The 14051-nt window shown below is 39.2% G+C and overlaps 1 protein-coding gene across 2 annotated transcripts; it reads left to right on the top strand.

The window, feature by feature from the left end:
* Positions 1-417: 417 nt before the first annotated feature.
* ankdd1a (ankyrin repeat and death domain containing 1A) lies at positions 418-12188 on the top strand. 2 transcript variants are annotated; one of them, XM_067597131.1, is made up of 15 exons: positions 418-593; positions 1240-1343; positions 2867-2965; positions 4355-4453; positions 4547-4651; positions 4830-4928; positions 5268-5366; positions 5991-6089; positions 6207-6305; positions 6995-7093; positions 7277-7375; positions 7608-7703; positions 7943-8144; positions 8350-8481; positions 8613-12188. In XM_067597131.1, exons 1-15 carry the CDS (start codon positions 560-562, stop codon positions 8672-8674), a joined length of 1527 nt encoding a protein of 508 aa, XP_067453232.1. In that variant the 5' UTR covers positions 418-559; the 3' UTR covers positions 8675-12188. The 2 variants fall into 2 exon arrangements, with proteins under 2 accessions (XP_067453232.1, XP_067453241.1); XM_067597140.1 differs by lacking the exon at positions 418-593 and adding an exon at positions 1972-2039.
* Positions 12189-14051: the final 1863 nt, after the last annotated feature.

Raw genomic sequence — 14051 nt, 5'->3', positions numbered from 1 at the left:
CTATAACTTCATTTGATTAATTCTAGTGCTGAAATAATTAGTTAATTAATTACTCGACAGAAAATGAATTGACTATTTTGATAAAAGTATAAAGGGGCACTCCACAGATTTTACACATGTAGATTAGTTTACTTGTCGTGAGGAGTACTTACTCCTCAACCTGTGAAAATAGCTGTAAGTCTTCTGTGGCTTTGAATGGAGCTTTCTAAATCTGACACAGTATTGGGGTTTTGAACAGGTTTTGAAAAAGCAACATGATAATGTCACCTTTAGGAAGCGCTATTTGTATTTTACAGATAACAGTAAATGCACAGTTCGACAGATAGTGAAAATAATTGTTGCACAAACAATGTTTCAACCTAACTCAGAAGTTCATACAAGCGTTTTATTCTGAAGGTCATGACAGGAAGTACGTCGTTGTGTTTTATGTGACTTGACAGAAATAACTGTCAAACAGCGTCCAGCCTCCATGTAGTATTTGCTGGAAAATATGTGAACCTGGAGCAGAATGAGAGCGATGAAAGCAAAGAGTCAGAGGCGCCTTTAAAAGCCCGCAAAGATGGAGGACGAGCTGGTGTCAGAGGATGATTTCTGTGAGTATATCTGTGGTCTGTCAGCAGCAGGATGTCCGCGTTGCCAAGACGGAACAACGATATTCTCTTATTACTGTTAACTGTCGTACACGATGTTAATATGGAAGCAGTAACGTTACATCCTGTACAGGCTAATATTTTACATTCTCTCCACTTTATGCAAACCTCCAAAAACGACACACTGTCCTGCCAAATTTGCTCCTACAACTAAAGGATATTGTCACAACTTATTATTTCCACATTTTAAGTGGGGTTTCTCTCCATATGAAAGATTAGAAAGCCTTTTAACAGGAAACGTCGATACATTAAAGGACGATTCCATCGATTTTCAACCATATCTATGTACCTGTCACATGTGTATGAACTCATGGTGAGTGGAAGATTTTGGGAAGTGTGAAATCCTGTTATGTAGAGCTTGTTAAGTTTCTAGCCTGATTTGACTTGTATAATACTGTAGCCACTATGTGTGTATTCATTCTCCAGGTACAGCATACCAATGCTCAGTTCTTAACACTATTCCAATAATGTTTAGGTTTCACACGTCTTAGACATAGAATACAATGCAATTCAACTTTTGTTGTTGCTTTTCACTGTTTCCCAGTTTTTTCTACACTTAAAGTCCCTCCTTGTTCTTAATCCCTGACAGTGCTCTGTTCAGAGAAAGAGTTCCACGATGCTGCGAAGAGGAACGACACAGCGAAAATGCAGGAACTGATCAAGAAGGGTGTGGACGTTAAGGCCAAAAATAAAGTGAGCCAGCTGAAGTATAAATATGTACACTCTTCAAGGCCTTGCTTGTCCTTGCTTTGCTACAGAAGTTATTTTCAGCTGATAACAATAGGTCCTCTTTTCAAAGCGGACACTTTGACCTGTCATAGCAGGAAAAGCACAGGTGGAACTAACAGGGTTAATCATGGCTCATTTCCATTCAAATGCACAATGGCAGGGCTCTGGGAGAGATACACCTAGATTGAATGCTGTTGTTGATTTTATTAGTTACACCTATGCTGGTGCCACTTTGACACTTAAAATGTCTGCTGTGAAAAAGGTGTACTGCTCTGAAATATTCCCACAATGGAACCATAAAAGTAGTGTCCATGAAATGGACTTGCAGCTCTGCTAACAATCCCACAATGCAATTCATCATTTTACAGAGTTACAGTTTGTAATTTTTAAGTGTCCAAACTCTTAATTTCCTGCCAACTACAGAGTAAACTATTGAGTGTCTGTTATATGATTTTGGACACAGCCTAAATGTTTTTTAAAAAGTGTTAAGTTTGTATGAACTTAAAGGGTCTTTAAAACAATCCACTCCAACCATTTTCCAATGCAGACTATAGACTGTTAGACTGTGTGCAGTTTTTTTTTTATCATTCAGATGAAGTGACTGCTTCAGGATTCAGTGACTGGGAACCATTGCTGCATTTTCCACAGAAGCTGTGAATGGTAGTTCATTTTTTAATGTGTTCATAGATTTTTATAAGCTCTATAATACAGCAGGATTGACAGTTTTCTATCTGTAGCGTGCTTCTCATTAAAATACAAGCACTTCCCCCAGAACATCTTATACCATCGTAGGGCCTTGATGCATAAATAAACATCAGTGCTAAAGGAAAGAAAGAGAAACAAAAAGAAATGCAAGAGTTAAACATTATAAATAAACTTGTATGTTAACATGGAGCTTTACATGGTAGTTAATCTCTACATCTGCAGTCTGTTTTAAGATGTTGCACTGACCGCTGTATGTGGACTTCCTTCATTTTAGGTGTTGCATGTTGCATTGATGTCACCAACACATCACTTATTAAACACAAACAAATTAGACAACACGCACTTGGAGGAAGGAAGTAATGTAAATTAATGTATAATTTAAGATAAGTTGTTCATACAGGTTTTGTCACGCACCAGTGAACTGTTCTTGAAATCAAGCTTGGTTCCTCTTTTAGGGTACAATGTTTTATAGCAGCATTGAGGTGACGCCTGCAGTTAACCATTAGGCCTTTTTCTCATGGCTGCATTGCAATGTCACTTCCAGGTCACTGATATTGTGCATTAATGTTCACTGATGCGCTCAATGGAACAGAGCCATCATTAATGTTAATAGTGACACTTGTGCTTTTCCTGCTACAACAAGTCTAACAGTCTGGTGGTGTCATTGAACTGGTGCTGTCAACTTATCATAGGCTCAAGTGTTTAATCAAATATCATGATTTATTTTTTATTTTTTTTAAACTGACAAAGTACAGTATTCATCTCTCTCTATCTCTGTACAGATAGAGCGCAAAGCACTGCACTGGGCAGCTGGAGCTGGGAATGAACAGGCTTTACGTCTCCTACTGGACCATGACACAGAAGTCGATGAGAGGGACACTGTATGTACACTACTTGAAGAGCTGCCATTAAATAAATTCCTTAATACTACAGTAATAATTCTCTGTGACTGAGAGATATAACTGAATGAATACTGATCCAACCTACCTACAGAAGGATGGGATGGGTTGCACCAACCGTTCTTTACTAAGCCTGGTCCTAACTGCTAAGTCAGTCTTTGTTAAGACCAGTCTTTAGAATGGACTTTACACCGGTTGCACCAACCAAACTTAAGCCTAGTCTGAACTGGGCCCGGTCTTAGTGAGGTGTGTCCATGTGAATGCCCATGTGACTATGGCTATTGCCTAGCAGCGTGCGTTGCTAGGATACATTGTTAACAATCTCCCGCTGTCTTGCTTATTGTAACTAATCATTTCTAATTTGCGGCAACGTTATGGAGGATCAGAGAAAAAGAAAAGGCAATTTCACTGCCTCTTTCATATTTAGAATTAACATGAGGTGATGATTTAAAAGGAAAACAAGTGATTGGATTAAAGTCCTAAAATTGACGCAGATCTGCTCTGTGTGGTGATGTGTCCTGATCAGTGTGTCAGCACCATGGATAGTCATTTTCTATCTCCCTCTCCCCCCTTCGGCCCATGACACTATCCATGGTGCTGACACTTGATTAGGACAGATCACCACAGAGCAGAGCTGACCAAGATATGGGCCAATTTGAAATAATATATGAAACATATAAAAAAAAAGCCTAAATCTTAACTCAACCCTTCTTACAAGAGCAGCATATAGTCCACACCCAAAATCTGGTGCGATGTATTTTACGTATATATATTTAAAGTTTTTGTTATGTGTACAGCACCTTGAGTTACATCTACTGTATGAAAAGTGCTATACAATTAAATGAACTTAGATTTACATATAAACAATCACCATAAAAATGCTGATGATGTCCATGTCTGATGGTAACCAGACGACGTACAAACTAAAAGCCCTCTAGCGTTTCATACACGGTCCAGCCGTATACTGGCTTTTGACCTAGTCTTGTTCAGTTATGCATTAGTACTCCCCAAACACACGGAAACACGCTGATGTGGAAAATCGATTGAGTTTCCCTTTGAGAGCTTGATCTCTCTGTGTTGTGAAGCACTTTGGATCAAGTCTGTTGCAGAATATAAAAAAGGTTTAGTTAAGCCTTAAGATAATAGCTATTCACTATGAGAGCTACTATTCACCATACATTCAACACATTGTATCATACAGTCTGCAACCAAACTTTACTGAACGTAGCTCTCAGGGTATGATGCCATAAGCCTGTTGTTGCTGTTTATCTTCTGCCTTTGTCTCTCCTTATCCCACAGGGAAACATTGCCTTGTACTATCAGAGCTTCACTGTCATATAACATAATACAGTTCTAAATGCTGTTCCGCAGTTTGGCATGAATGCTCTGCTTCTGGCGTCCTGGTTCGGTCACCTGAAAATCCTGCAGATCCTGGTGTCCTGCGGGGCAAAACTCAACTGTGAGAACAAAGTAAGAGCTGCTTCCTTTCAGTGTCACTACAGACAGAAGGAAACCGTGCGTGTCAACAGTGTGTGTTTGTGTGTGTGTGTGTGTGTGTGTTAGGATGGTCTGAGGATGCTGCACTGCGCTGCCCAGCGAGGCCACATCAGAGTGTTGGAGTTCATCATGGAGGACCTGGAAGACATCTCTCTGGACAGAGTGGACAAGGTGACTGTTTGCCTGACGCTCCTTTCTTTTCCATGTCTTTACTTTAACAAACATGCTCTTGCTGTCAACAGTGGGACAATAAAGGAAGAGACATGAACATGAATGCAACAGGGTGCTATTATCTGAACATAGTGTAGAATAGAGTATATGTGTAACCTGACGACGTCTCTCTGACCAGTCAGGGAAGACAGCTCTTCACCTGGCTGCTGAACATGGACAACTTGAAGTGGTGGACTTTCTGATTGGAATGGGGTGCACTCATGGTTTGAAAGACAAGGTAGTGACACACAACACATTAACAAACATATTAAAGTAGTAACAATAAGTAGTAAGCATGTCAGGGGCTGTTGTGCATGACTGAAAGACTATAGGAAGTTGTTTTGAATTTCTACTTAAGCAGCTAAAATGTTATACTCTCTTTGTAAGACTACAATGACCACTCCTTGACTAAGCTAATGTGAGCTGGAAGACATCCATCAGTTCTGTGTTTTGAAGTCAACTTTAGACCAGAAAACAAGCTAGGTGTCAGAGGCCCCTCTTGGCATGTTGAGATGGATATACTGCATGTAGAGGAAGCTGTCTCCAGTTGTAATTTGTTGTTATGTCTGGACTACAGGAAGAGAACACAGCCATGCATCTAGCAGCACAGCACGGGCACACAGAGGTCCTGCAGAAGATCATGGAGACCGGAGTAGATGTGGATGAGCGGAACATAGTGAGTGAACCGGACCAGACCGTATACTTAATTAGAGGGACTGTGGTACATAACTGGCAGCCTGTTTGCACTTTCTCCACTTTTTGATTTCACACAGAAAGTTTTTTTAGTGGTGCAAGAAGACTTTGTTTACTGTAAAACTGCAGTAAACAGTGTTTTCTTTCTTTTTTTGACTGTGTGGAGATGTAAAATTTAGGTCAAAATATGGGTAACTCACTTTTGAAATAGAATAGAATAGAATAGAATACCAGTGTCTGTCTATTTTGAACAGTATATAGTATGATTTTATATTTTTTTCAGGGGTGTTTTTGTGACTTTTGGAAACATTTATATTTAATATTCTTTTTTTAGTTTATTTAAGTAATGGTTTGTTCTGAATGTGACTATGTTTGTTTACACTGGTGGAATATCTGTTTCTATTCAGAACAGAAAGTTAGTGACAATTATGATAATCACTTCATTGTTTACATAAAAAATAACCAAGTAAAAATACCAAACATTGTCAAATGTTAAGATGTCACTCTGGGTTCTGGCATCCTGTGATGAGCAACTGTCATGTTACAGACAGATAACATGCTCAGCGTGCAGTGTTCCCTGACTGTAACGTACCTGTTGTGTTTTTAGGATGGTCTTACAGCATTGCACCTGGCAGCTGATGGAGGTCACTGTGAATGTGTCAGACTGCTGCTGGAGTCTGGCTGTAATGTCAACGCACAAACTAATGTATGGTTTACTCATTTTTAAGTAATGTATCATTTTCCGTAGACACAAGGGATTACAATGTAGACTATCTGTTGACCGTGACGTTGAACCCTTCCTGTTGTTTGCCTCTGTCTGCAGAGGAATATGAATGCTCTCCATTACGTGGCCCAGCATGGCTTTGACAGAGAGGCCAGCCTGCTGGTGGAGGCACGAATCAACATAGATGCTTCAGACAATGTAAGTAATGTCAGCTGTCATGTGCTTCGTATTAAGCATGAATAAAGTCCTCCGACTGAGACAGTTTAGCCAAAACGGCAAAAATGGAAGAATCTGTTTTTGTTGTAATTTTATACTTTAAACATTCTAAATCTCATATGGAAGAAAAAACGTCACACTGACGTCTTTGTTCAGTGTTTCAATATTGATGCAGTTCTGATCACATGGAACATCGCACATAGATTTGGACAGGTGTGGTTTGTTGTACTTGTGAACACACCCACCTGTTCTACAGCGCTGTACAACAGTACATTGTTTAGTGCTGGACTGCACAGTCTGGAGACAGAGCACGCAGTTTTGGGTTTTTAAAAAAAAATATACTCGATGACATCATCAGGTTATTTTTTTGAGACTCAACAAAGCTGCAGAGCCACAGAAGAAGAAGATTACACCACAGACTGAGTATTAATCTACATGACTAGTAAATAGACCTTTTATGTGTAAAATCAGTGGAGAGTATTCACAGTAAACATGACTATTAATGGATATACCATATTCCTAACGACCCATAGATTTTAGTAAATGTATCTACTATATTATTGAACTGTTCCAAAAACAAACTTGGAGGTCACTGAGGCTCCTTTGTACTGGTATTATTCACATACCAGATAAAAAGTAGTTCATGTCTTCTTTCTCTGTGTTTGAAACAGCAACAGAACACACCTCTCCACCTGGCCGTGTTCAACAATCACACAGAGGTTGCACGGCTACTGATAGATGCTGACTGTGACTTGGATATTGCTGATAATGTGAGTACAAGCCTGTACAACAGCAGTGGTACACATTAGAGAACCTTGGTGTGACGATCTAAGAATGCCATGTTGCATGTTACTCAAGCATGCATGTGATGCGGTTATGGATCTCGTAATCAGTGACACAAAGGCTACAGTGCAATCACGTAATTTAACAGATTGTGGTCATGTGGTTCACAGAGACAACAGACTGCTTTGCATATAGCAGCGGAGCATGGCTGGCAGGACATGGCTGAGATGATGCTAGTTTCTGGTGTTAACCTCAATCTGACTGACAAGGTAACACATAGAACAGACTTTCACCAAAACAGAATCAGGATTTATTGATTTTGTCCTTCCTAAAATGATTACATACCCTGATATTTGCAGAATATGAATATTAGTTTAATAATGTTAATTAAAGTGTTTTATGGCAAGTAAAACTGCTGTGTTCTAATTTTAAATTTTAAGTTACTAATCACATAGAAGCATGAAGTATGAGTGTTCTGAACTGGCTGTGTGACGCATACAGCAGGGGAAAACCTGTCTGGAGGTGGCAGCAAGAGGAAACCATGTCATCCTGGTTGACATGATCATCAAAGCCGACCGTTTTTATAAATGGGAGAAGGTGAGTTCATCTTTATTTCAGCGCCTGGGTAGCTAGCAGCGAAATATCTTAGTAGGAGGTGTGTGTTTGGTTTTCAGCTATGTTAAGAAAGTGGTTGAGGTATGATTTTCATTATTCCGCGCTTATCCTTTCACCTGGAAATACATCACATGACCATTTCACTGTGACTTTAAGACAACACTTGCTCCTACATTATGTATGAAGAAGTGCTTTCCCTGCTGAATCCCTGTTGGATTCAGGATCACATGGGCAGTGAGCAGGATTCCTGGGTGGGGAGGCACCTGAGCTTCAAGCAGGACCACCAGCCAGAGACACAACATCTCCGCTCTGTCCTGTGGAGCCTGGCCACCAAGCACCTCTGCCGCGGGGAATGGAAGATTCTGGCACAACACTGGGAGTTCAGCGACGCACATATACGAGCTATAGAACAACAGTGGACGGGTGAGCTATGCTAACCATTCAAAAATGGTTGAAAACACAAAGATGGTTCTATCAACTTGTCTGCCTGCCTGTTTTCCCTCATGCTAGTTTTGCCTCATTCACTCCTCTCACAGCAAAAGAAGGAATTGTTGTCGTTTCTCTCAGGTTTCAGTCAACTTATCTCAAACTTTTGATGTATTATAATTCTATAATTATATTATTTCAGGTACGAAAAGCTTCAAGGAGCACGGTCACCGAATGCTGTTAATCTGGCTTCATGGAGTGGTGATGGCGGGGGAGAACCCGACCAAAGGCCTCTATGAGGGGCTGGTGGAAATCTCCCGGACAGACTTGGCAGGTGAGTCCATCAAACTGCACTGTGCTATTGTTTTAGACTGCAGTAACTGTTCATGTGTTATCACTGATCCGCTACCATAGTGTTGACCAGTGCATAATGACTTGCTTCCTTGTTGTCTTTTAATCATCCAGAGTGCATCCGGCAGAAGGCGAACGCAGAAACCAGCTCTCCCAAAATGTGCTCGGCTATGTGATCAACACCATGGACACAACAAATCCAAGGTGTCAGTTCACATCTGAACTCTATTTAACTACATATGTCCAGAGTTGAACCAATGATAGAACAGCTTTGTAATGTCCATGGCATGACCTGTTTACATATTCACACATTCAACATACTGTGATTGTTCTGGGTTTGGTTCACAGAGCGTATTTTCTTTCAGAGTTATGAAAATGATGGTTGTAGAATATTTATTCATGCATGCTGTGAACACATGCTGACTATGTAGAAAAAGCCCTTATACTTACTCATATTGTATACTCAGGGCTTCTTACACACTGTCTAAACAGTAGTGAAAGCAGCGTGTGAGCAGAGCAGCAGCTTCAGTCCTCTGCTTGTGTCTACACAGGATGTGTTCAGGAACAGTATTGACTGTAGGTTACCCACATTTTGGCAACACTAAGAGCCCATCAAACAGTTACTGGAGCTACAAGTGTAAAAGGGAAGAAATAGACCTAAAACTTAAAATATGCTTATGTGCTCAAAGTGTGAGTGAAATGCGAGCCTGCGCAGACAGCTGTATGGATTAAGAAAGAAGCATATCTGTTCCGTCAGATGCACGTGAGACGTACGACTGCAAAGCGTGACTGAAACACATCCCGTGTAGAAACACTACATTTGAGCATATTATTTTTATTTTTTGTTTTTGGGCATTTTTGTATTGACAGCTGATAGTGGAGAAGCAGACAGGACACAAAGGGGACAGAGAGGGACATGACATGCAACAAAGGTCCCCATGCTCCTAGCATATTATGATTACTTGTCATTCAGTCTAATATACTGTACTTTAAAAGATGTAGTAACGCTAAATGTCATTGTTATGAATAATAATGAAGACACCTGGTATTAAATGCAACTCGGAATCCTGGTGCAATTTACCCAATTAACATTTAAATGTCTTAATCAAAAACGTGTCCTCTTCATTAAAAGAGTACTCCACTATTTTAGCATTGCACTTCTATAACATTGTCAGACTCATGATGGACAGTTAAAGAAAAGTATTAAAATCAATATATTAAGGAAAACTAGATAGCTGTTAATGGAGCCCCAATCATTCCTGTGAAAGTTGCTCAGTGCTGCATTTTCTGCAGGATTCCTCAACTTTCCCTGTAGAGTTCACTAGAGTCCTTCTCCAGCTGGGCGGTTTAGAGTATGCACATCCGTGACTTTTACTGGCCGAGTTGGCTTCCCCTTGGCTCCCTGACCACATGAATTGGATAAAATAATTTCATGATATGGCTCCTCTAGACTTTCCAGATATTATTGGACTGAATGGATCAAATTCTGAAAATAAAAGGACTCATTTCGGGGGGTTGTGATTGTTGTTTTACCGTTTTACTGCTGCTCCTTTTCCAGTGATTGTGTATGGGGAAAAAATGTTTTGGACCAGCATGCATCATGTGATGAAAACCAAAGTTGTAATTACCTGATTTGGCCATTATATGTGTTCCTGGGATCTTGGTCGAAACCTGGCAACCACATTACCTACAATGCAACTCTACAATGACAGCACTTGAGGCAATTTATCAGATTTCAATAAGCTCCCTCTGGAGCTGCAGAAGGAGTTCACCTTTAAAGCTGCATTGAGTAATGTTTGACCACTAGGGGGCAGAAAGGATCTAAAACAAACTCAGAAACAAGTTGGCAACAACAGGTGCCCACTTAGCTTGGCTGTAGCTAGGTAGCAACCGTCTTCTCCTCATGTGGTGCTGTCTAGAGAGAATTTGCATTCACATCCACTCATGTTTTTACATTGACTTTGTGGCTAATCTTTCAATTTACTGCACAGTCAGACTCCCAGCTACATTACTGAGATACTACAGCCCTGTATACTGTAACTAGCCAGTGGTCCCTCTCTTAAAGTAAACTCAGCTCAGCAACTTACTCAGCTCAAGACCCCCCTGTGTAGACTTGCTTTTGTTTCATTTTTCCATCACTCTATTGTGTCTCTGTCTGTCCCACTTGTTTTTTACTGTGAGTCACTCTGTGATGTTTGCTGTAGAACGGTGCTTTACACTGTAAATAAACCAACCTCGCACTGCAGCAGCTCTCACAGACAGAAAATATGCTGTAGATGTTTGAATCATATAACCACAGAAGCACATGGACATTTAGAGATAAACCTACCAGCATCTTTATCATTGTTCTTATTGTATTGTCAGGTTTAATACTGTTATGGTTACACAGCGAAAGCCTTCTCTGTCTTCCTGGGGGCAGGATTTGATGATCTGCACCTTCTGTCTTTGTGGCCTTAAAGATAAATTCTTCTTTTTATAACCTGGGTATTGCATTCAGTTTTGATAGTTATTGTTGGTAGAGATAGAGCGTAATGACTGGTCTGTTCCATTAGGACCAGCAACATGAGCAGTCTGACTCGTTTAAAACAAGTCCTCAGTTTAACAGTTAATTACTGGATAATCTGATTCTTTAAAAGTTACTCTGATTTAAGAGGAATCCCCCTGTTTGGTTAACCTGAACATATGCAACCACTGATGATGGATCACAAGTAGACTTAGTAGATAGTTTGATTTTAAGGGGTCACAAGCCAAAAAGTTGTGAACCACTGTTGTAGATAACTGAGTTAAACTGGGTGAATTTGTTGCTTTCCCTAATGCTCTCAGCCGTAAGGCTGAGTCTAACAGCATCCATTCACCGGTGCAGAAATGTTACAACCAAAAGGAATGATGACCAAAACTACAAAAATAAAACCCAGCTTGTAAAAAACAGAACTTAAGGAATTATATGTGTGCATGTTTGCATTTTTGTTTATGCTTTGTTCATGTTTATGAATCCACTGGATTTATGCACTAAACAGAGTCGTACATTTTTAACAATTTCCACTGGAATCAAACCTCACTATCAAATGTACACTCTTTGGTCTCTTGTAGAGAAATACTGCATCCTGAATTAGATGTTTTCATATGCATTCTTGTTTCCTCAGCTCAACTCTGCCATGATCAAGATGAAACTGAATGCCATTTTTAGTTCAGTTGTGTTATTGACCAGTTTTGGGGAACTAAAGATGCATTTTAATGCCAGGTGTAAATTAATGGTCTGTGAAATAAATTGCTATTTTTGCATGGAGTAAATACATATTATATCTTCATGGGTAGTTTCACAAAGTGATGACACTAGTTTTTTGTAATGATTTGCATGACAAATCTAATGGTTTTGTAGTACTTTACTGTACCGTGATATGCAAATGTCCTGCTGAATTTAAATATGAATGCTTGTTGAATGATGATTACTGGTTTACAGAAATGATGTAGAACATCTGGCTAGTCCGATCTAGAGAGCCCGACTCGTCCTTGAAGCCCTCATGAAATTAATTATTGTATAAAGATGACTTTTTTCAAAAACAATGCAATCACTGGATTTTTCCTTTGTACAATTAGTGTATGAACATACAATGCAATAACTGTGTGTATGTGTATGACAGTTTAATTTACACTATGTTCGTAAGACCAATAAACACTCCAAGTTGTCCATGTTGCAGTTTTCTCCTACAAATCTGGAAATGAAGCTAGAAACTCTCTAACAACACACAGCATTTAAGTGCATGATAGAAGACTCAAGGATCTACTTTTTTCCAGCCTTTGATTATACACAACAGACACATTTATTATATTCCTTTGTTCACTTGGTTGAAGGAAATTTAAGGAAGGAAAAAATAATATTGTGTACAAGCTTCTTCTTGTACTCTTTTGTTTACTTGAAGTTGAAACAGTTATGCAGGCACACGTATGGCTAAAAATTACACACTCATATTATATCAAGCCACAGCCAAACTAACCTGGTAGGTGGCCCCAGGGCAAAAGTTGCTGTTGGCCCCCTACTTATGCTGAAATAACCTGGCTGCAGGTTTTCTGTGCATCATTTCAGTCATGGTAATTTGATTAAATACTATTTTAGTTAGGAATATGAACCATTTGATCACTATATGATTTAAAATAATAAGCTCTTAAAATTATATTTTGACAAAGGGCCCCTCTACATGACATGACCACATGTTGAGGTCACAGTGGAAACCCATCATAGTAGATATTGTACCTAAAGTTGTGCAAATTCTCTAAACAAATATGCAGTGAATCAAATGACTAAAAACTAACTAATACACGGTAACCCTGGTACTTTAGGGTCACTAGTTGTCTGTGGGCCCAGGGTTAGTTGCAATGTGTTTTTATTGCACTGTCCAGTATTCCAGATAGCTTACAATGGAAAGACTTGGTTTTCTCCAAACTATTATATTCAAATTTATTATAACAATAGAAATGGAAGAAAAAATCAAAGCTTATTTATGGAAAGAAAAAAGACAAGAATGGTAAAGAAACAAAGAACAAAGTAAAACGTTTAAAAAATGGCTTCATCCAAAAAGAAAAATGCTGCAAACCAGTATATAATGACTCACTTTTATACTTACTTACAGATATTTACTGATGACTCAAAAGACCAGAAAGATCATGTAGGAAGTTATCAGTTTATACAGCTGAGATGATGGAGGTGATTATTGTTCTGCAGTGGGTAGAAGAAGTAAGACCTGACAGGGTGGTCCTGTGTATTGTCTCTGCTGCAGTTCTTCTGAGCTTACAAAGCTTAAAATCAATCAGGGAAGATTTATTGTTTGAAATTTTGCAATGTTTATTTAGAATTCAGAGAATGGTAATAGTAGTAGAATTTTGTTGGGTACCTGCACGTATGGGATTAAAGGGTAATGAATTTGCAGATAGGACAACAAAAAGAGCAGTAAATATGAGACATATAATGGACATTCTGTTTGGAAAAAGAGAATTTAAAATAAATTATCGGAACTTTGGCAGGAAAAGTGGGATGAGGACAGTAAGGTCAGAACATACTATAGGATACAAAAACAGTTTAACACAGAGTGTTAAAGGAAGAAATAGAAGAGAAGAAGTAGTGCTATCTAGACTGAGATGTGATCACACTGATTTAAATAATAATACTATTTTTATTGAGAAAAGTAAATTCACAAGCATGTGCGCATTGTAATATGACATTGTAATATGAAAATACTCAACAAATATTAATGCACTGTGTCAAATATAATGAAGGAAGAGTTAGGGTTACAACAAAGGATGAGAGAGGCCAAACGGGGATGGGATTTGGAAGAGATACTAGGAACTAGTGGTGATAAGGTGAGGGAAGTTGAATGCTTAGTAAACACCGGATTGTTTAACAGGATATAGTTCATGGATATAGTACAGTGTTTTTGTTTTTTGAGTAGGCTATTGTAAACTGGATTCCGTTCTACATACTCCGGTACGGTAAGTGGCGGTATGCACCTATAAGTTGGTACTGCAATCCGCCATAAAACGCAAAGAGGAAGAAGAAGA

The sequence above is a fragment of the Thunnus thynnus genome, chromosome 1 (genome assembly GCF_963924715.1).
Source record: "Thunnus thynnus chromosome 1, fThuThy2.1, whole genome shotgun sequence".
Classification (NCBI taxonomy): Eukaryota; Metazoa; Chordata; class Actinopteri; order Scombriformes; family Scombridae; genus Thunnus; species Thunnus thynnus.
The sequence above is the reverse complement of the archived record's forward strand: the minus strand, read 5'-3'. Positions and strand labels throughout refer to the sequence as shown.

Bases quoted from the DNA above. Each gene is read 5' to 3' on its own strand.
- ankdd1a (XM_067597131.1), top strand. From the start codon at position 560: ATGGAGGACGAGCTGGTGTCAGAGGATGATTTCT. The intron at 1,344-2,866 runs GTGAGCCAGCTG...ATCTCTGTACAG, and splicing joins ACGTTAAGGCCAAAAATAAA to ATAGAGCGCAAAGCACTGCA. The intron at 8,145-8,349 runs GTGAGCTATGCT...ATATTATTTCAG, and splicing joins TATAGAACAACAGTGGACGG to GTACGAAAAGCTTCAAGGAG.